The sequence below is a fragment of the Cyrtonyx montezumae genome, unplaced genomic scaffold (assembly GCF_038088225.1).
Source record: "Cyrtonyx montezumae isolate F1298 unplaced genomic scaffold, pur_monq_1.0 scaffold_17, whole genome shotgun sequence".
Classification (NCBI taxonomy): domain Eukaryota; kingdom Metazoa; phylum Chordata; class Aves; order Galliformes; family Odontophoridae; genus Cyrtonyx; species Cyrtonyx montezumae.
The window spans coordinates 35,018,512-35,040,695 of NW_027071903.1; the positions used below are offsets into that span (position 1 = coordinate 35,018,512).

The 22,184-nt window shown below is 42.7% G+C and overlaps 1 protein-coding gene across 2 annotated transcripts in view; it reads left to right on the plus strand.

Annotated features, from left to right (window-relative positions):
• Nucleotides 1-18,964, plus strand: part of PIAS1 (protein inhibitor of activated STAT 1) — a 46,794-nt gene extending 27,830 nt beyond the window's left edge. Inside the window, exons 3-14 of one of the 2 annotated variants that reach the window (XM_065734084.1) lie at nucleotides 2,008-2,092; nucleotides 2,669-2,716; nucleotides 3,950-4,040; nucleotides 4,704-4,838; nucleotides 6,902-7,007; nucleotides 8,484-8,557; nucleotides 13,544-13,704; nucleotides 15,302-15,432; nucleotides 15,690-15,867; nucleotides 17,143-17,285; nucleotides 17,618-17,655; nucleotides 18,507-18,964. In XM_065734084.1, the coding sequence (XP_065590156.1) occupies nucleotides 2,008-2,092; nucleotides 2,669-2,716; nucleotides 3,950-4,040; nucleotides 4,704-4,838; nucleotides 6,902-7,007; nucleotides 8,484-8,557; nucleotides 13,544-13,704; nucleotides 15,302-15,432; nucleotides 15,690-15,867; nucleotides 17,143-17,285; nucleotides 17,618-17,655; nucleotides 18,507-18,803 (1,487 nt within the window). In that variant the 3' untranslated portion in view covers nucleotides 18,804-18,964. The remainder of the gene's footprint in view (nucleotides 1-2,007; nucleotides 2,093-2,668; nucleotides 2,717-3,949; nucleotides 4,041-4,703; nucleotides 4,839-6,901; nucleotides 7,008-8,483; nucleotides 8,558-13,543; nucleotides 13,705-15,301; nucleotides 15,433-15,689; nucleotides 15,868-17,142; nucleotides 17,286-17,617; nucleotides 17,656-18,506) is intronic. The other variant, XM_065734085.1, reaches the window with a different exon arrangement.
• Nucleotides 18,965-22,184: the final 3,220 nt, after the last annotated feature.

The following is a 22,184-nucleotide window of genomic DNA, read 5'->3' on the forward strand; positions in this document are numbered from 1 at the left end:
CTCTCTTTGATTTGTTTTGTTGAAATTTTCATGCATCGTTTGTAGGATAAGTAGATGTAGAAATAATAGATAAGGTTATAAAAAGAGATGAGAAAACATACGGGAGATCAGAGAAAACCACAAAGAAGAAAAACATTTCTCATTTTCCCTCCCCAAAAAACGCTTCTGTTTGTTTGCAGTACCCCCCTCCCCCTTTCCTCCTGGGTGAGGGGATGAGAACAGATCCTCCCATCCTCTTTGCTTCTGCCCTTGCAGGGCTGTCACCCCTGCATTCCCCTTTTACAAAGAAATAATGATTAAAAAAAGCCACCAAATCTTAGTTTTGCTTTCCAGTGGCACATGGGGTGGCCAAAATAAGTAAACCATGGGTGTATGAGCTTGCCCTTTCCCAGCTGGTAGCAGGGGGAGTTGTCCCATGGCTCAGGGCCTGGCTTTGGATCTTGTGTGCTGGGATGTCTTCCCTCTGCTTGCACTGCTCGATCTGTCTAGAGTTTTGCAGCCTTTGAAGATCAGCTTTTGCATTATCTTTCTTTAATTAACATGTTGCTTCTTCCTTCTTTGCAATTTGGGCGTGCTTGCACACAGAAGCAGCATCCTGAAAACATGGCAAGTGGGTATTAGTGCTGCTTTACAGCCGGGAGGGGTGGGCAGCGTGTGACCTAGTGCATCTCTGACCACTGGGGACCATTATCTATCAGCTCTTAGCCTTCTGCTTCCAGTTGTTAGGATGAGTGTGTGTGAGGGTGACAGCCAGCCCAGGTGGAGGTGCTGGAGGCCTTCTTGTGCTGTGAGCCTCAGCTGGCACTGTTAGAAATGTCCTGCATATAAGTGTCTCTTCGAATAACTCAATGCTTCTAACAGTAGCTAATACTTTAACAGAAACTTGTGTATGTTCCCAATACTTGTCCGCCAGCTTTGGGGCGACCGACATGGTTGTTGCAGGGAGGAAAAGGCAAAGGGCTCACAGCACTGTTGCACAGAGAAAGGACGGATGTCATTTAGTGAAATTGCTAATGTTAATATTTACACCAAGGCCCCAGCCTAACACATGCTGGTTTCAAGGAAGTACCTGAGGTATTGCTCTGAGGTCTGTCGCTCGAGGATGAGTCAGGACACGCATTACAGCAACTCAGAAATGATGCTTTTGAGTGCTCAGTACCAAACAGAGTTGTTCGTAACCTAATGCCATCGTTAAGAGCAGAACTGAATGGTGAGCTTGTTCATCAGCTCGTGTCCTGGAGTGAGAGCTGGAACCTGCTGGACATCTGTGCAGGGAGGTGATGTGCTTGGTTGGTTTCAGGCTGCTTCCTTCGCTTTGGATACAGCCAGGCTTTGTGGCAGTGCCCCCACCCTGAGGGAGGGAGTGCCTTCGAAGCGCTGTGTTGGAGATGCTTAACATTTCTTTGATTTTTGTTCAGCAGGTGCACTAATTCTTAAGCGGTGTTTGTGTTGTTGTGGAGTATGTAGTGCAGAGTTGAAGGACTTCAAAGCTGAGCTTCACTGCCCTGTGTTCTGTGATTGTGTGTATTTGGTGCATCTCACCCTATAAAACAGCTCTGGAGCCATGAGAAGCTGCATATATTATCCTTCTCAGTCCTTCCGTACGCTTTTTTGAGGTAACCCATGATCTTAGGTCTTAAAGGAGATGAAATGATCGAGAATTCCTTATAGGTTTGTTTTTTCATTTAATATCAAATACTTAATGTTCTTATTGTGACTGATAAGGTCTTGAGCTGATTTATCTCAGTTTTGCTGTTACCTGTGTTTTTAATGTATTCTTTACATACAAATACAACAGTTGTTTATTGTTTTTATTTACAGGAGGGATTAAATGACAAATTCCATCTTGGCTCCAAAATTGCTCACAGAAGCAGATGTGTATCAGATTATTGGGCTTGGCTATAAATGTGTTGTGTATATATATGTACGTGCTTTAACGAAGGGAGACTGTTGTTAATCATTTCTATATTTACTGTTTTAAGGCAATGATCTCTTGTTTTCTTCCAGCATCAGATAACAGTCAGCGATTTCGAGAAACCTGCTTTGCATTTGCACTGACACCACAGCAAGTGCAGCAAATCAGCAGTTCAATGTGAGTTTGACCAGTAATACAGTATTTAAATACTACAAAATCCTTGAAAATACCAAAACCTCAGCTTACAACAGGTTTCATTTTAAAATGTGATCTTCAGTGCACACAGTGCTCAGGGAGGACTCGAGTGGAGCATTCTTTCCTCCTTTGTGCGTAAGCTGATGGAGGAGAAAGGGGTGAGGAATGAAATACCTCCACTGTGCTGTGATTTTTCTTGCATTAAATGCTGTACAAATACAGAACTCTCCTACTTGCAGCCCTTTTTCACCATGAGTCAGATCTGTTGTCGAATTCTGTATTTATTCAGTATAAAGATGTTCCTCACAGCTACCATCAGAATTTTCTTTATGCTGTACTGAAAAAGGGAGATGGCAGTGGTCAGGTGAGAATGTAATTGGTTTATTCCCCTTGAAAAATAAAAGGTACTCTGTATCTCAAGAGTTGTGGTTTGACTGACCAGGAGGAAAGTGGTGCATAAAGGGGTTGGCAGAGAATCGGACTTAAAGCGATGTCTGACAAAACTGACAAACCTATTATACAAACAGTGCATCTTAACTTGTTTTCTCTCTTTGCTAGGGATATTTCTGGGACCAAATGTGACTTCACAGTACAGGTCCAGCTAAGGTATGTATTCATATGGCCTGTTTTCAATGATGTGGTTTTTTTATTCTTTAATTATTTTTATTATTAATTTTTTTAAAGCCAGATATAAAGGAAAGCAGGGCAGTATGCATGGAGAAGTGTCTCATCCTGCTCTTGAGTTAAGTTTGCTGTTGGCTGCCTTGGGAAGGGCAGGCCTAACCTTGATTCTGTTCCATGCAGCATTTCCACAGTTCCTGGTGGCACATCAAAAATCCTGTGTGTACTTAGCTGTAACCAGCTTATTTTCTTCAATTTTTTTTCAATTGGCATAAGCTCCTTTCTTTAACTTCACAGCTGCCAGATTTAAGGTGCCAAGGCCACTGTTCTTCATGGAGTAGGAGGCAAGGCTTTGGGAATCACCAGATTTGGTCTTAAGTTGTCAGTTATTTTTAAAGTTTTGATAAATTTGTCTTAAATTAAATCCTATGTACCGTTGTAATTATGTGCAAGGCTGTGAGCAGAGGTGACTTCACAGCTTGTTCTCAAGAATGCCTGTCTTGCCTCTCATCCTGCTGGTCCTGGCCGCGCTCACTTCTCTCTTCTGCTGGGTCTGGAGGATATGAGAACAGCAGAAAGCTCCTCCTGGGCTCGGCTGCATTGAGTAGCCATACCCTGACCTGGTGATACATCAGGTGGAAGAAGTCTGGAGGGGTAAAGAGGCTCCTCTTGGTCTGTCCTCTCAGTGCCTATGTTCTGCTCTCCTGGCCTGTTCAGATTCCAGCTGCAAATAAGCCTCTGATGTAGTATTATCACAAACTGTCTGAACTTAACTAGAAGGCCTGACGTGGGCAGCAGGATGCCATCTGATGGTGTCTACTGAAATTGGAGTAGGAGCAGTTGAAGAGACTGTCTGTGCTGTCCTTTGTGAAAGCCTGGTCTGGTATCGAGGTCAGGCTGGAGAAATGGTAGGAAAGAAACTTGGATGATCTGTCTTTTGTAACAGGAACCTGCATATCTGAATGAGTCCATTGTTAGGCAGACCCAGCCTGAGGAATTCAAGAAATCTGAGGAGGAACCTACATCTGTCTTGACCTAAACCTGTAATTTTGGGGGGCTTTCCTGCTTAACAATCCATACAGCTAATTTGAGGACTGTATTTAGCAAGATTTGGCTAGTTTTTGCAATTCAGTGGTGGGGAGAAAGTATTCCTTCTAGGAGGAGATGGCTTTTAAGTCATTTTATAAGTGAAAGGTGATGGAAGCTCTTTGCTTTTAGGTTTTGTTTATCAGAAACCAGTTGTCCACAAGAAGATCACTTCCCACCCAATCTGTGTGTGAAAGTAAATGGGAAACCATGCAGCCTTCCAGTAAGTAAGATGTTATTTTGACATATGTAATTGGATAGCATTGTTAGGAGCTGCCTGTCAGAAATTTGCCTGGGAATTTATCCTAACCTTTGTTTTCACGTTTTGGAGCATTTGAATGAAGATGAATAAAGGAATGAACAAGATAGTTAAGTAAATTGTTTCTCATGAGACCAGTCAGCAGATGAAGGAGACTGATATTCTGAATGCTTGACAGTAGGGTTTTGTTTGATAAACATCCTGTGAGTCTGGCTAACGTGGGGCTCTGTTCTGGACTTTGTGTATGCTGGGAATGGAGCATCGCTGACCAGCAGGGCTAAAGAGTAAGGCACAGATTTGGAGGAGTGGGGAGGAGCGTGGGCTTTGGCTGGGCTGTGTTAGCCTGGCACGTGCAGTGAGAATGCTGAGAGAAAGAGGTGTCAGAGCTGCCTTGGCAAATCTGAACCCCGTCCACTGGAGCATTAGGAGTGTGAAGCTACGTGTGAGGAGGAAGGACTTGGGAAACACGTGATATTTTGCTGTCTGATGTTCGTGCTTGTTAAACTGAAGAGGAAGCCTGGTTCAGATGGGACCCGGCAGTTATTGTGGCGGGGTTGTGGGGAGCGGGGAGGGAGAAGGCGAAAGCACTCTTCTTCTTTTGCTGAGGGAGAAAGTCTTTGTTTCTAGGGCTACCTTCCACCAACCAAAAATGGTGTTGAACCAAAGCGACCTAGCCGACCAATCAACATTACCTCACTCGTCAGATTGTCTACAACGGTACCAAACACAATCGTTGTTTCGTGGACTGCAGAAATTGGAAGAGTAAGTAACTTTGTTTGGTGCATAACGCTGCTTAAAGCTTGCTAATTCCTGCCTTGGCGTCTGCTTGAAGGATTTGGAAGGAAAGCAAGATCAATTGTGCAGAAATTACTTCATGGTTTTGCAGTGGATTCTTCTTTACATTGACCGTATTGCTTCAGGCTAGGCTGATAAGACATGCTCCCTTAGGTCAGTAGTCCCCAACTTTTTAGTGGTGCCAACTGTCCCTCCTTACCTCTCACCCACCTGCCTCTGTGCGTCAGGGCCCAGGTAATTTGCTTGTCATAACTTCAGGCATTAAGCTCTTCCTGGTTTTGGGCACTTGACAAACAAATGCGGCGTTGCGTACAGAATGGTGACTTACAACCCTGTAAATGTAGACACAAAGCAGAGCAGCTCAGTAGGGTTCACGTTTAATTTCTGTCACGTTTCTGTTCTCACAAATACTGTCCTTGTATTTAATATTTAAAAAGTCATCATTTTATAGCTTTTTCTTGTCTGTGGGGAGAGTGTCAGATGTGACTATCGGTGCTATAAAATTGCTGGTGTTCCACAGTACTAATTAAATCTGGAACATGGTGCAGAAGCATAATTAAATAAGGTAGTCCCAGATTAGTGCATTACGTTCACTGGTGACAAATAACTGCTGGATATGTGTTATGGAGTTGACATGCACTTATAAAAACTGTGGCTTTGCCATTGCAACCATCCTGTTTTCTGAGGACCTGAGAACTGTCCTGGGGTGAAACTTGGTCCAAACATTTGTCTGCGTGCAAAGCCCAGGATTCCTGAACCACAGTGGAAGAGTGCTTACAGCCCAGCCACGCACAATAGGCAGTTGTAAAACATCACGATGGTATTTCATTCCCTCTCTGTCATGATGGATTTCTTGTGGAGCGTAAAACAATCTCAATTCAGATTACAGAATAAATGATGGCTGAGTGATTTTTTTTCAAAGTCATCTTTTATCTAATGAGAATTACAGGTATCAGAAAGAAGCATTTATTTTTAAATCCACGTTGGTTTCTGTTATGGAGGTGCCTGCACGCACCGATGAGTCGGGTTACTGCTCTCAGTCCAACGCTGTGCTTTTTCTTAAGAGTACAACTGAGGATTTAGGGAGAAGAGATGTCACAAGTGTGTGGCCTCCAAGCTACTCCTTAGCGAGCTAGCAATTTCCTTAGCCTTTGTAGATACCAGTTATAAAAGAATATACTGGCTGACTTCCAACGTCCAGTATGAAACTGAAGATAGGGGCAGATTCTTAGAGTGCTTCATGGGAGTTATGTGCCGGTCAGAGCTTCCCCTCTCATTAGCTCTAATGCTTCCTAATGTGACTGTTTGAGCCCTGGACAGCTAAATGTGAGGAATTGTTCTATTTTCAGATGTGCCTGCATAGTACAAAACCTGAATTCCTCTCCCCACCTTCCCTGAGGTGTCAGTTGCACGTCTCAACTAGTGTACTCTACCTTTCCTGAAGCCGTAATTGTGATTTTTTACACAATCTGTTTCAAGAGCCTTTTGTAAAAGATGCCTTGGGCAAGTTCCTAGCTTTGTAGATTCAAGCTGTCTGTAAATAATTTCACGATGTTAATTAGCTTTTTTTCTAACTTCTGTACTAATTGAGGCATTAAACAAGTTAAAGCAGTAGTGGTTTTTAACGATGTGAGATGCATTCGTTGTAAGAATGAAATATTTAAAATGTGCTTCTGATGCTAGTTCAATTTGTGTAATTTTATGCCAAGATATATTACTGCAATCCCATCTCTGGGTTCTGGTTGCATCCTACACAGAGTGGCAGATGTCACAATTGTCTGTTTTTTTTCTGCTTTGTTTTGCAAGTGGAAATGTACGTGATAGTTGCTAGGGGGTCAGCCTTCTATTTTCCAATTTAGCTTGTGTGAGTGTATCTGCAGGTCTGGAGAGTGCTTTGTATCAGGAAGTAATTGGTGCACCTTAACGTGACACATGTTCTGTCCTTTCCATTACTTCTCTGGGGCGTGGGGGTGGCGATGGCGTAGTGTGGTATCCCATTTTTAGAAGTGAACTTCTGTTTTGTCTTCCAGAACTATTCCATGGCAGTCTATCTCGTGAAGCAGCTGTCCTCTACGGTGCTACTGCAGAGGTTACGAGCGAAAGGCATCCGGAACCCCGATCACTCGAGAGCATTAAGTATGTCTGCTCTTTAAAAAAAGATGTACTGCTCTTTAAGCAAGAAAAAGTAGCCTTTGTAAGTGGAGATCTGAAATAGGGCAGTGCTAACTGAGGCCTGGACTTCCTGCAGTTCTCTGGGTTTGGAGAATCTGATAGTGGCGTTCTTTGTATTCAGTTCCAATTCAAAGACTCGGAGGCTTTTGTTTGTGTTAGGAGCCAGTCCAGGAACCCTGTTGACACAGTGAAGAGAAAAATGCAAGAGAATCTCTTTCAGTTCAGTCGTGCTGGTTTTGTTTCTTCAGAGTACAACAACTGTATTTACATAGTTAACTGGTAATTCAGTACCTCAGCAAGCTGAACTAAATGGCAGAGACTGAACCTTGATGCTGAAGTGCTGGAGGAAGGTCTTCCTCAGCACACTCTCTGTTCCTTTGGCACACTGTTGTGGAGAGTGGGCTTCCAGCAAAGCATGGCACAGAATGCCCTCCACTGCCTCCCCACTCCTTTCCAAACTTGGTGCGAGCTTTGCTGCTTTATTGTTTGCTCTGACGGTGATAGAAGAAAAATGCAAACAAGATGTGCTACAAACCTTTTTTTTTTTTCCAGAGAAGTTATGAAAAGACCACCACCTGACAGCTGTTGGAGTCATACTCCTTCGTGCTCTTTTGGGAGATGTTCAGATCATGCATATTTGTCCCCAGGAAGGGGAGGAAATCAGCCCACCAGTAAATGCAGGGCTACAAAGCTGGTGGTGTACAGTACTGAGCAGCAGCTCATGGTGCACAGAAATCCAGCTTTCCCAGGCAGCTACCACTGTTTGTATGTGGGGGGCAGTGAGGGTGCGGGTATGGTTTGCAGAGCAGGAAGAACGTGGAGCTGACTTGTTCACTTAAACAATGACTGCTTATGAAGTAGTCCTTATGGATAAAAATAGAAACTGGGTGGAGATTGAGGACTAGTGTATTAAGTAGTGTTAATATTTCACTGCAGTTATTTAGGGCTCCGTTTTTGTCAGGGTACTTCTGCTGCGATTTCCTACTGCTCAGTTTGGTTTTCAGTCTCGAATTGGATGTTTTACTGATGAATGTTTTAGAGGTTTGCACAGACGTGTCCATACCAGAGTTACTACAGCATTTAAAAAAAAATAAACTTGAAGTTCACAGTAGTGTTACTGTTGTTCGTTGTGGTGGCTTTTAAATAACTCTCAACTGAGCAGTTGTATACGTGGGGAAAAAGCCATCTCTAAATAAATGATTTTTTCTAGGTATCTTAGCTTAAGAAGAGCTGTTCCTGCTTTTAGCTTTCTTAAATTGTCATTTATGATCCTTCTAGAGGTAAAGCTGGCTTACGTGACACCTTTATTGTGCATGTTAGAAACAGTAGGTACTACTGTTTGTCTCCAGCAGATAGAGCAAGCTTAGAGTTATTTCGTTTCTGTTAACAAACTCGTTTTAAATCAACTGTAAAATTAACTTTCTTTCTTTCAAATGACAGTCAAAGAGAAACTGACTGCAGATCCAGACAGTGAAATAGCAACGACAAGCTTAAGAGTTTCTCTTCTTTGTCCAGTAAGTGTTTTTAATTTCCTTAAATTAAAAACTTGATTAAAACCAAACAAAACTGTGGCTGTTGAGGAAAGAGCTTTCGGTAGAGGTTGGCTTGTGTGCCAGCTTCATGAGAATAGGATCCAGTACTGAAATTAAGCACGTGACTTGCCCCTGAGCAGATAAATATTCCATTTACTTGAAGATGCTATTCAAAATTGTGTATGCATACATTTAAATCTGTCTCTAGGTTGTGCACGTGTACAGATTGGGTTCCTGGTGTTTGGTGGTGGTAACACCATTCTGAGCAGTAAGGCAGGTGATTCTGGCTGGCCCAGCCAGTGCCTGCCAGCAAAGAGTTGAGCATCGCTTCAGCAGAGGTGATTGAATGTTTCGTAGTCGTAGACAAAAGATGAAGTGGTGATCTAGAGAATGTTCAAATAAAACTTGTACCACGTGTGAAGTGTGGGAGTACAGTTCCAGTGGATGTGGAAGAGACAGGCTTGCTGTATCTTGACCTGTTGTTTTTTTAACCAAGTGCACGTAGGGTTTAGCAGTGGTTCATACCTGGCTTTGTTATCATTGGCTGAACTGCACACTATTAACATTATGTATATTTCTCAAGTCTTGGGGATGTGGTGCTCTTATTTAAAATATCAAACGCCTTCAGCACACTTGATTGTTCTATGTATTGATTAACACAGTATCTTTATTGCAGTGTAACATCTTTAACCTGTCCTGAAGATTGAGGATAAGGCTGTGTCCTGGTTTGGCTCAGTCTGCTCAAGCTGGACATGAAATCCTCAGCTTTGAAATCAAAGGAGAGTTGACCTTATTCTTAGGAAGATGAAGTTTATTTTAATAGCTATTAAATGTCTACTTTGTCATTGTAAAGAAACATCTCACAAAGCAAAGCTTTTCTATCTAAAAGCATAGTAGTTATGTTTTCTTTTTTTTTAAATGAGATTATTGTACGTCTTTGTGTGGCATTTTCACAACCTTTTTTAAGGCTTTGCCATCAATATTGAGATGGAGAGTTGTAAATAACACATTTGTAGAAAAATAGGACTTGCTTGTAAATGTTGTCTGGGGATTACCTTTACAGGTCAGAATTTTATCTTGCAAACTTACAGCCTTGTAACCTATAATCCTAGAAGCACAATAACCACTACACCACTCTGAAACTGCTGCAGACTGGGAATGCTGAAGTACCTCACCTCCACGCGTGGCAGTAAATCTTGCTGAGCTGCTTTAGCTGAACTTGTGCTGTGCTGTTTGCGTTCTGTCCTGGGAAGGATGCTGACAATGCTATTGCTTTTTCTATCATTCTTTAGGCACGATGTTTTTAGCACATGATTAGTTTCCAGTACAGACAAAAATAATAAATCAATCAGTGGGAATGGAATGACTGTAAGAATTTAGAAGAGCTTGTGTTTTCCTTATCTTACATTAATTCTCATGCATCGTCTGGAAGTGGTTTTTCACTTTGACCACGGCCAATTGGTTGAAACTGCCACTTGAAGCAGTTGGGTTTCTCCATAGATTATTGTGTCTCAGTTTACTGCCACACTTCTGTTTGTCCTCATTTTGTCTATTAATGATTCGAGTTCTTCAGCACTGATATTTTGAAGCATACTTTTTTTCTTGCTGTCCATGGTTCAGTTGAGTTAGTGTTAGAGCAGGAAGGTACAAGATTGGTTTTAGGATTGCATTTTTACATCCTAGCGATGTCAGGGATGGAAACATGACTCCAGCCAGGCATTAGGTTGTAGCTCAGCAGAAGCCCTGCTTTTCTCACTGTTTCCTCTTGCTTCTTTTCTGAGTGGCATACAAAATGGAGTCTGTAGTCACATATTTATCTGTGTCATTTTAATGCTTCCTTCAAAACAGACTTTTCCAGCTCGTTCCTCACTCAGTGCTGTCTGATCTCGCTGTAGCTCTTGGAGTAATCCATTATTGCAAAAGCTCTGCAGGACAAAGTCTGCCCCTTTCAAACAGTCCTGTGGAAAGAAGGGTGGCTGGCAGGATTCAGGCTGTCCTCAGGTCTGCATGCAGAGCTGTTGGATGCTCCATGTTTTTACTTGCAGATCTGTAAACATTTGGCTTAAGAAGACTTTTTTTTCCCCCTGTATTTTGTGCTCGCTTTCTAATGTGTTGAGTGCAAAGTGGATGATTTGAAAGTAAGCACTGAAAATGCTTATTTAGTTTCCAACAGCAAAAGCAGAAGTTGAAGAGCAGTGCATCTTCAGGTCTCTTGGTGTGAGGATGCTGTTCCTCCTGTCTCATTCACTATGTCATTCTGTCATGTGTATAGTTGACTGAAATAGATGGGATTGCATATCTGGAAAAGGGTGGCAAGTTTAGACTCGATAACCTTTATTTTGCCCTCAAAAAGTAGCAGTAATAACAAATAAAAAATAAAAGGTGGAGCTAGGGAGCTCACTCCGAATGTGTTTCGGTTTGCTGCCGAGCTTTTTATAGCACAGTGCCTGCTCTCCCTCGGAGACCATGCAGCACGGAGGAAAAGCTGCCCTTAACTATTGGCTGGATCTGCCTGAGATGCAGCAGGCAGAGGCTGGGCTGAGTCTGTGCTTCAGGAAGGCTCTTGAATTTGTGTTTTTTGGGTGTTTTTTTTTCTCTCCCTCCTCCCGCCCTCAGAATAAAAATAAATCCTCAGGCTCTGCAGCAGGACCAAATATTTAGCTGAACAAAAATTCCAGATCTAGCATTTCACTGTAGGTTTTGCAGCTTTGTTTACAAATCCAGAACTCCTGTTTTGGGTACGTTCTTTTTAGCATGAAAAGAGGGGTGTGTTTTGTATGCTTGGGAAAGAAATGAATGCAGCGTTTCTTCTCCTGACAGCAGGCAGGAACCAGGAACAGTGCTGGGAGTTTTTCAGAAGTTGGGAAGCATCCCTTCTTTTACGACCTCTCCTTTTGTCAGTTCTGACACAACTTGGCCATCGTGGCAGAGCTGATCCAGGCGTTCGGTGCCAAAAATGGGGAGAGGAGACTTTTCCTGTTAACACTGTGCGTGCTGTTTGCCTGCGTGTATGTGGCTCCTATGAAATCCAGGCACAGTTTCTATACCAAGAGCTTGTGGAGACGTTTCTGGTTTAAATCTTTTTCATTTGGGACATGGGGATATTTAAGTTCTTCCTGCAGCGTGTGCCTTTGACCCGTCTTGTTTCTCTCTGTGCCCAGGAGACAGATGAGCCATTGACTGCCATCTGGGAGATAAGGATTCATAATAGATGTGGGTCAGGGGCCCTTGCTTTGTTGAGGGCTGATTATAGGCTAGAAATAATGTGCTTGGTCATGGATTTTAGGAGAGGGGGTGCCAGACACATGGCACATGCAGCATCTCCTGCTGCCCCGGCTGCAGCACCGTTGCTGCAGGCTCCCCAGGGAGGTCCCTGCTTTCCTCCATCTGGTGGTGAGGTCTGTGACAGTGATGGACAGCCGGAGGGGACAGAAATGCACAGGGTCCTGTAATCAAGCAGGATTTCTGAGAATGGGGTGGGGGGGGATTTCTGCTTGCGGGGCTCCCAAAAGAAGGGGTGGAAAAAAACATCATGGAGGAAGTAGTGGACTGTGAGTAGAGCCTTTGTTCTTGATATTGTTTTTAGTTTTGTGATATTCTGAGATTGAGTGCCATCCTGTGGCACCCATCTTGTATTGCTTGCAATCAGTATGCGTGACCACATTGCTTGCTTAAGCCATACTAAAAACAGTTCCTCCTCCCAGCCACTGCTGGAATTGGCTGGAGGCTTCAAGTGAAGTCATAACATATATTTTGGTCAGTTATCTAGCTTCAAAATAGTTGGCATCAATGCTTCTTAATAAATCATTGTGGCTTTTTTTCATGTAGGGAGGAGTCTCCTTTAGACTTTATTATTTTTTAGCGTAGTCGGTCCCTCCTAGAGTGCAGTTTCACCAGAAACAACTGCTCACTGCAGAAACTTTTAATCTCAGATGAATATGAAGTGCCTGTCACTGTCCAATCAGTGTTGCGTTCATTCTAATCACACGTTGACATTCTGTGGTCTGGGTTATCATTAATCTATTTAATCCAAGCCAAGTTGTTCCTATTGCAAAATTCAGCCTGCACCTCTGCTGTGTGCAGCACCCCTGTGTTTGCCTTCTCTGCTCACCCACTAGTGCTGTTTTTACCAAGCATGTGGAAGCTTTGTGCTGGCTCAAAACATGCAAATGGGAAGGGAAGGCCGTTCCCCTCTAGAAGCTTATATTAGCACTCACTTTCTTGCAAGCCCTTTGTGATGTTGGAAAGATGTAATGTGTAATAGAGGGTGGACAGCTATTTTCATTTTGTACAAGAAGGCAGAAAATTTCAGGGTAACTCAACTTATGCATAACAGTGGTGCCTATCCCAGCAGGAGGAGTATAGAACAGTTTCTTCATGGTTAGTAGGTATGGTTTATTTCATGAATAGCTGCTTGCTGACAGTTCTTTGGAGAAAGTGGTGAAAATAACAAAAAAATTGAGGAAACGAGGTGTAACCCTGCAAAGGCACCTCTGTGTGCTTGCTCCCAAGTGTGGAAATTAACAGGTAGTTCCAGTGGTACCCTGATGGCTGGAATATGGACAGCAGTTTGAGCACAAGATTTATCAACTGTGAGTGAATAAAGCACGTTCTTCAGATTTGAAGTAGTAATGAGCATGGAGAATTAATTTTCATGACTTGTCCTGGACAGTGGTGTGCTGTGGGTGGTTGGTATGCTCTGTATGATGTGAGCAGGATAGAGAGGGATATAGTCCTTGGTTTCCTGGATCCAATGTGGCTGAAAATGTGACTTTAGTAATATCTGTGTTGCCAATCAAATCTAGAAATGAGGAACAGTGTATTATAGCGTGTCTTCACTGGACCTTGGATTTGTGAAAGCGTTCTTGAGTAGAATTCAGCCTGTCCCAGCCTCTTTTCAGTCAGAAAAGCCCTGTTTGCATCACCTTGTTATTAAATTAATAATCTTGTTGGGTTTTTTTCTTACAGCTTGGTAAAATGCGGCTAACTATACCATGTAGGGCTCTGACTTGTTCACACCTGCAGTGTTTTGATGCCACTTTATACATTCAGATGAATGAGAAGAAACCAACTTGGGTTTGCCCTGTCTGTGACAAGAAGGCTCCCTATGAACATCTCATTATTGATGGGTAAGTCCAGCTTGACTCAGAATGAAGGGTATAACTTCCACTGTCTGTGCAGCACAGAATACATTGCTCTGCTGTCTAGGTTATCTGGTTATGAGCTGTTTTAAGTCACCACATCTTGTAATTGCCTTGCTGTTAAGAACTGCTCACCAGGTACATCTTCATTCACTGTTCTGGAGGAACTGTGGTGATCAGACTGAAAGTTTATAGTAACGGAAAGCATTCCTTCCAAACCCAGACAAATTTTTTGCTCTTGTGCTTGAAAGTTGTTTGTTCTTTCAGATATTCCACAGTGATGGATTCCTAGTTGAAAATAGCACATACTGACTTTTTTTTCCCCCTCGAATGAAGCAACTGCACAAATCTGCCGTAATTGATGAGACATGTGTGTCAGATCAAATAAGTGCTGCCACCTCACCCCCCAGATGCACGTATGGTTTCACACTTGGGGAGTTGCTGTATATAGAAAGTGACAGAGATCGATTCCCTGGTACTGCCTACATGCAGAGCATTAGGGGAGTGAGCGTTGGCCTCCGAGAGGGAATGCCAAATGTGAATTCCTGAATTTGCAATTTAATTTCTTAAATAGGAGTTATCTTTCTGGAGCGTGATAAAGGGGAACAGCAAGTTGGGTTTCATGGAGACTGCTAAAAACAAGCAGAAAAACAAAACTAGAACTGCAGAAATCCACTCTCAAGCTCTTTTGGAGGCACTTAGATTTTCTACAGGCAGCTTTGGAATCAGGGACCTTTGGATTTGCAGATCGTCAGCTTTGGATTGAAGAACTGCGAGGTTTCTTGCTCTTTATAGCAGTAAAGGCTGACAGTTTCAGCCTCTAGCAGTGTAGACCAAGAGTTAGTAAATAATTAAAGCAGTGTATCATCCTTATTACCTCTGTGTTGTCAGGTGTGGATGTTGGAGATTAGGTGACAGAACAGTGGCATCCCAGAGGAAAGGTTATTTCTGGAAATGTTTTAACCTGGGAAAGAGTGAACTTTCTCACTAATGAAAGAAAGGCTCTTTAATAGGCAGAACCACATGAATAGTCTTGGTCAAAAGCTGGAATTCACACTGGGAGTGATGTGCTGCCAGGATCCTCGATGCTTTAGGAGATGCAGATAGGGGAAGAGTGTGTGAGTTTAGATTCCCATGCCCAGCCTTTGTTAGGAAGCATTTCTCTTAGGAAGGAAAAAGAGCTTTTTTTGAATTACTGGCCTTGAAATACTCAGCTGTGAGGATTGCTTTAAGATACGGGTTTTCTCAGTTAAACACTGTTGAAAATAAACACGGGTAAGTAAGATTGTTTGTGTTTATGTTCTTCCTTTGTTTTGGGAAATAGAGTTCTGTGCTGTGAGATCTGGAGTGTCCTAAACCCATCTTGTAAGTGAATTTGCAGATGTGTATTTTAGGTAGCTTAAAACCAAAACAGCCAGTAACTCCATCTTAATAAGGCAGTGGCTGAGGGAAGGATAGAACAGCAAAAGTTCTCAGTCCTTTTTCAACACTTTTTCAAACTTACACTGACTAATAACGAAGATATTGGGTCAGAAATGAGTGAAGCTCTTTTTGAGGATGGATACTGAAAGATTTTGCTTGACAGATTGTTCATGGAAATCCTGAAGTATTGTACAGACTGTGATGAAATTCAGTTTAAGGAAGATGGCTCATGGGCTCCTATGAGATCGAAGAAGGAGGTGCAGGAAGTGACTGCGTCTTACAATGGAGTTGATGGTGAGTTATGGTTTGGGATGCGTGGACTGAAAGTCACATTTCATGGTGGAGTTGATGCCCCTGTAACTTCAATATGACGTGCTTCTTTTTGCACGTGGTGGCTTTTGGTGCACGTTTGGGGCTGATGGTACTTTTTAAGGAATAGGTAATGTTACACAAGTTTGCTGCCTCTAAGTTGTTTCTGGAGGCAGTCTAGTAAGCTGTGATGATTGTAGTGTTGCTGTAAACTACAGCTGCTGTTGTCTTACTTTGTGCAGGATGCATAAGCTCTTCCTTGGAACATCAGGTGTCTTCTCACCAGCAATCAAACAAAAATAAGAAGGTAGAGGTGATTGATTTGACCATTGATAGCTCGTCAGATGAAGAAGAGGAGGAACCATCTGCAAAGAGAAGCTGTCCTTCCATATCTCCAGCATCGCCAATGAATAATAAGGGGTGAGAGTTAAAAATGCAGGCCAGTGCAGACAGAACGTATTGCTTTATTTATTTATTATTGTAATTGCTTTATTTGCAACAAAGTACTGACAGATCTAAAAATAAAGCGTACCTAAATTATATCCGAAGTTATTTATCACAAATGAATTCAGTCTTGGCTCACAAAGCCTGAAAAGATTGGAATACAGAAATGCTAAATGCACGTTCTGTTCTGTAAAACACACATATAACACTGTGAAGGATGTACAGTCCATAAACAAAGTTGAATACGTACGTGCTTTTATAGCTTTGCAAAGTTAACGTTGGTATGCGTGTAACATGATACAGGTTTTTAATTGCATTGGTGAAAATGAGTATAAAATCATGCAAGAGGCGGTGGCTTAGAGGTATTTTTCTGTGGCCTTGAAAGTGCTTTTCTTCCATAGAGAAACATAACAGGAGCACATATGGAGAGCGAGCAGTGAGAAACATACTTGGTGTGGTATGGGAGTGTGTGGGCTTTGCCAGTAACCGCTGCCAGGAGCATAGTAATAAAGAATGCCAGAATAACCTGATTACACCTAAGTAGCCAAGCTGTTAATAGCACCCTGTTTATGTAAACACGTGGGGATGAAAACTGAAGAAGCTAAACCTGTGGGATCCTGCCATTGAACTGATTACTACTGCAGTGATGTAAACGGTGATCACTTAAAACTCTTCAAGGCCTTTTTGGCTGTCTTCCATTGTTAATTGCCTCCTAGAGTACAGCTGTTGTACTGCTAGGCAGATTTGTACCTCCTTTTGGGATACAAAATGCCTTAGGGTTGTCTTTTCTGTTCTTACATGTATATGTAGAATCTTGGTAGAAAAGATCCCTGCACCATTTGCAGTGAGTCTCTGCAGTTTCTTCTGTTAAGACAGCTTTTCTTCGCTTTATTTTTGCTGGACTTCAACTGTTTGGATGGCAGTCTGTCTGGAACTGAATCAGTTTTCTGATTTAGAAACTTCATTGCAAGAAAAAAGCTTGGGGAACGTGTGATGCTCAACCTCTTTTCCCTACAAGACTCGCTGAGGTGTGGCAACATCTTGATGCTTTCTGGTGAAGCTTTGAAACTTAGCAGGGGAGCTGTTATATGCCTGTTAACGTTGTTCATAATGTGCAGTGAGATTGTTAAGTTTGAGAATAGTCACATGCTGCATGGGACAGCAGCAGAGATATAGAAGTCTTCAAATGATGTGCTTTTAGTCTTGGCTTTAAGGCTAAGTTTTACTCTTTAAACCTTTTGGTTTTTCTAGCATTTTGAATTTACCCCATCAAGCATCTCCTGTGTCAAGAACACCAAGCCTTCCTGCTGTTGACACCAGTTACATCAACACATCTCTTATCCAAGACTACAGGCATCCATTCCATATGACACCTATGCCTTATGACTTGCAAGGTGAGCTCCTGGCTATTGGTAGCTGTAGGTACAGCTCTCAGCAACTGTGACTATTACAAAAGGATTCAAACATCCAGTTCTTTCACAGTCCAGTTGTGCAAAATAGTGTTTTTACATCCATGGAAGACGAGGTGGTATTTTAAGAGAAAGGAGGCTTAGGTTTGTGTCTTAATGTTTTAAAAGCCGTATTTCTTCCAAGATCTGGTGGTAAAGAGAGTCCGAAGTGTCACTAGTTTTATGCTAATTAAATTCATTTCAAAATTCAGTGGGAAAAGTTGGGAGGTGCTTGTTTGTACTGAGAAGCTTGACTCGTTTTCTTCGTCTCTTTCCAGGTTTAGATTTCTTCCCTTTCCTGTCAGGAGACAATCAGGTAAGTTAAGGAAACTCAAATCATCGGGCAGATTGCTTTTCTGAAAATATCTTTCTTGGATTCAGAAAGGCATCTTGATATTCAGTAAAAACAGACATGAGAATTATTCTGAAGTGAGCATCGCTAAAGTCCGGTGTTGCACTGGTATGGCATAATGATACCAGTGCCTGAGTGCCAGGAAACAAGGCTGAATGGCCTTGTTTTGTCATAGTGAATAGAAATGTAAAGAGCAATTTACCATAAAAAGCAAATTACCATTCAGATAAATTGCATTTAAAATCCAGCTCTTGATAATGGAGATCCTTGCCTTTTGGGGGCTGCCTGTCAGAGGAGTGTAACTTGGGGCAGCTTTTGCTGCCTTCTGATGGGCCTAAACATGCTTTTTCTAAATGTGCTTTCCACAGCGGTGTTCTTTCCTCCACCAGCAGTGAGTAGCACGTAGTTTTACCAGCTGTAGCTGATGACTAATGAGCGGAGGGATGGCAAAGTGACTCTTTGAATTTTGGGGGATTTTTCCACCTTGGGAATTGTATGGAGAGGTAAAAGAGTGCTGCTTCTTGCCACTTCTCACTGTTTGGCTGTCTCGCAATGCCGTTGCCCTTCTAGCATTTTTTTTTTCTTACTGATTGCCAGTATTCCCCGTTTCTTTTGGCTTCAGAAGTCAGGGGCTGCAGAGGTAGAAGTTCACTGCGTCGTTCCTCTTACCTTGCAGAAAGGTTGAGTGGGCGAGCCGGTGTGAAACCCAGAAGCTGTCAGAGCTGTAGCTTACAAATATATTCTTTTTTTGCTGGTCTGAATCGAAACAATGGTGTCTGAAATGTAACTTGAAAATGTTGTTTTTCCCCCCCCAGCATTACAACACATCCCTTCTTGCCGCTGCAGCTGCGGCAGTTTCCGCATCAGATGATCAAGAACTCTTACACTCTCGTTTTTTCCCATACACTTCATCTCAGATGTTTCTCGATCAGCTAAATGCAGGAGGAAGCAGTTCTCTGCCAGCCACAAACGGTAGCAATAGTGGCAGTAACAGCAGTCTTGTTTCCTCCAACAGCCTGCGAGAGAGTCATGGTCACCCAGTTGCAAGTAGGAGCGGCGCGGACACGGCGTCCATCTTCGGTATCATATCAGACATTATTTCGTTGGACTGATTTTTGAGGAAATGAACTTGTCAGAGGAAGTCTTTGTGCTTGGTTTTACTTTATGTTAGAAACATAGACAAGTTTTTTTCCTTTTTTAGGGAAAAAAATTTACATGTACAGAGAACAAAACTATATTTTCAGTTTTACTTTTGTATATAAACCTAAGATGGCCTCACTGATAAAAAAAATAACAAAAAAAAAAACCACGAAGCAAAACACACACACAAAAACAACCACGAAAACAAGGAACTTCAATTTGATGGATGCTGAAGATTTTACACCTGTGCGTTTGTCATGTGAGTTACTTTTTTTCTGCCCTTAGTTTGGATGCAAATGGCATTATTTTCTTCACAGTAACATAGTTGGGAAAAGGAGCTGAACTTCTAAAGTTCAAACTTTTTGTGTTTTTTATTTTATTTTATTTTTTTTACTTTCGTTTTGCCTCTTGGAGACATCTGTATTTGGTGGTGGAATGTAATTCCCCCATCCTGTTTTAGTGCAGGTTTTGTTGTGCTTGAAGTGGAATAAATGCTAGCAGCCTGTTCCACGCCGTGCCCTCGGTTTGCAGCACGTAGCCTTTCAGGAGTGTTTATTTGTCATTTCTTGTTCTGTGTGACCCTCTGTTCAGCTGACTTCTTCTTAATTCCACGCTTTAATCAAGCATGTTGCAAGCTCATTAGTGCACCAATTATTCTTCAGGGCCAGACTCAATAAAATGTCAGGCTGAGAAATTTTTTCTGGCTGTGTTCTGTGGGACAAGACCGAATGTTCCTAGAATCTAACCCCGGATAAAAGCAGTGACACATCCAGCCGTAGGTCTTCGTTTCTAATAACTTCCTGTGAAATCCTTCTGAAATAACTTAAGATCCTCATCACAATATGAAGCACGTGTCAGTATCAGCCTCGTGGAGCTGCTTGTGCTTTGAGATCAGCCACGCGTGTAGATCTGGCCCGCTGGGTTGGGGCCTGGCTTCTGTCTGGGAAAACCTTTTAGCTGCAGTAGATCAGATTTCTGCTTCGAAGTGAACCTGTCAGCAAAAGGAAGAGAAATACACATGCCAGCACAACGTTGCACGGTTGGTGCAGCTGATGGCGGCCTGGGAACGCCGTTCTGAGTTCACCTTCACCTGAGTTAAGCGATGCTAAGCGTTTGATGTGAGTCACTACAAACCAAACACAAAAAGCCCAACGCCTTTCCCTGCTCTCCAATGAATCTCTGCCTGTTGGAGTCTCTGAGGGCTGTGGGGTTCCTGTTGGGTTTTCTCTTTCTGGCTTGGCAGGTCCTTGGATTCCCCATTTCCAGTCGCACTTGGAGCCGCGCTCGCTTCCTGCTTTCCCTTCTTTAATTTTTCAGCTGTGTGTGACATAGGAAAAATGCTTTTGGTTTTGTTTTTCTTTTCTATAAGAACTGGTGGATCATTTGGGCTGATCCGCTCTTGTTACAGAGAGATGTGTAAATAGCTGGAATGCAGTTTTTCAGGAGATACTTTAAAGTGTGGGGGGAGGGAAGGAGGTGATTCTCGTGTCCCAAAGTCCGCGTCAGAGAGAAACGATTTCCTCTGGTGTGAAAAGTATTTTTGTAACTGGTTGAAAGTGCAGGTAACAGGTCTGTCAGGAGAGAGAGAGGAATACAGAGGTCAGCAGATGCTTGTCTGAGTTTTTAAGTCCCGAGCTGTCAGCTGCAGCTGGTCGCTTCGAGCATTGACGAGGGCCACCTTTTGCCTATGAAGCTGTCTCAAACTATTGCATTAATTAAAAAAAGGCAAAAAAAAAAAAACCAAAAAAAAAGAAAAAAAAAACAACAAAAAAAGAAAAAATACAAAAAAAAAAAACCAACAAAAAACCAACCACGTTAATCCAAGTAGCATTAGGTATTGCTGTATGATCAGTTGTATGGTTCTTTGAGAGGTTCACATGATTATGTGGCATCAAAATTGTTTTTAGTGTTTTTACAGCATCCCTCTGCCACTAAATAGTTGACTTGAATTTTGGAAACAAACGTTTGTGTTTATATGTATATGTGTGTGTATATATGTATTTATAGATCCGTGTGTGTGAGTTAAAAGTGAGTTAAATAGTTTTTCCCATGCATGTGTATTTCATACATATCTGGCTGATATATATATATATATTTCACCATACACCGATTTTATAATTTATTAAATGTCAGTTTAAAAAAATAAAGAAATAAATAAAAGGCTAGAAAACGGGAAATACTTATTTTTTAAACTCAAGTCTGATTTTTGAAGTTGATTAAAACCTACGTTAGGAATGTTGTCTCATACATTTTAGCCACGAGTACTAACCCGGCCGCGGCACAGAGCTTCGTGGCAGTGGGGCACCCGGAGCGTGCGGGCTTCCCGGGGACTGTTGGTGAAGAGGAGCAGCTCCTGGTGCTTCCCACAACGGTATTCCAACCTTTTTCATTCCTCTTTTAATGGGGTGAGGTGGAGCCTGGTGTCCTCCTGCCCGCCAGGTTGGCTGGGGCCGTCTTCCGCTGCTCCCGAGGGAAGGAAGGCTCAGCTCCCTGCTGCCCTCCCCGACCTCGTTGCTCTGCAGAGGGACAGAAGCGTTCCCCAAACCCTTTGTGGTGCTGATCCCGTGTGCTTCGGGCCCTCGTGTCCCACGCGGGCTGTGCTGTGTGGTCCCCACCTCTGCGCCTCTGAGCGCGGTGAACGTGGCGTGGAGCTCCGCTCTCCCACGGCCTTGCAATGTGTCCGTGCTGCCCTGGAGCGTGGGGGGGTCCACGTGGGCTCAGTGTGCACTGCCAGCAGCAGCCACAGGTCCCGTTGGGTCCTGGTGTGCATCCCTGCTGTGTTACAGGGGAACAGAGCGGGGCACACCGAGCTCTGGGGCGGCCCGCTGCGGTGCTGCAGGGAGAGCCACGGGCAGCGAGCTCCTCACTGCACCATCACATTTCAGGGTTTGAAGCACATCTGAACCATTTTGAGGAAAGGTTTGTTTTTGTCAGTGTAACTTCTAGGGCTTTTTTTTTTTTTTTTTTAACAGAGCTTAGATTTCTAACAAGGGAAAATTGCTGGTGGTCCCCGAAAGTGCTGCTGTGAATTGTTTTAATTAACAAAGGGATAAAAAAAAATGTATATAAGCAGAATATTAAAATGACCATTCACTCAGATCTGTCATTCATTGCCTTAAAACTTCCTCCTCGCTTCCACACAGCATGCCAAACCAGTCACAGCTTTGAGAGATGTATAGTAGACCGATGTCAGTTTGTATAAAAGTACCGAGTGAAAAATATTTATTATATGCATTGGAGAAAAAAAAAAAAGAAAAAAAATAAGGTTTACCTATTGAATGTTACCTGTTTATGTAGAAATCTTTAGATGTAATAAAAAGCATTCAGCTACGTTGTGTTTCCTACAGCTGGGG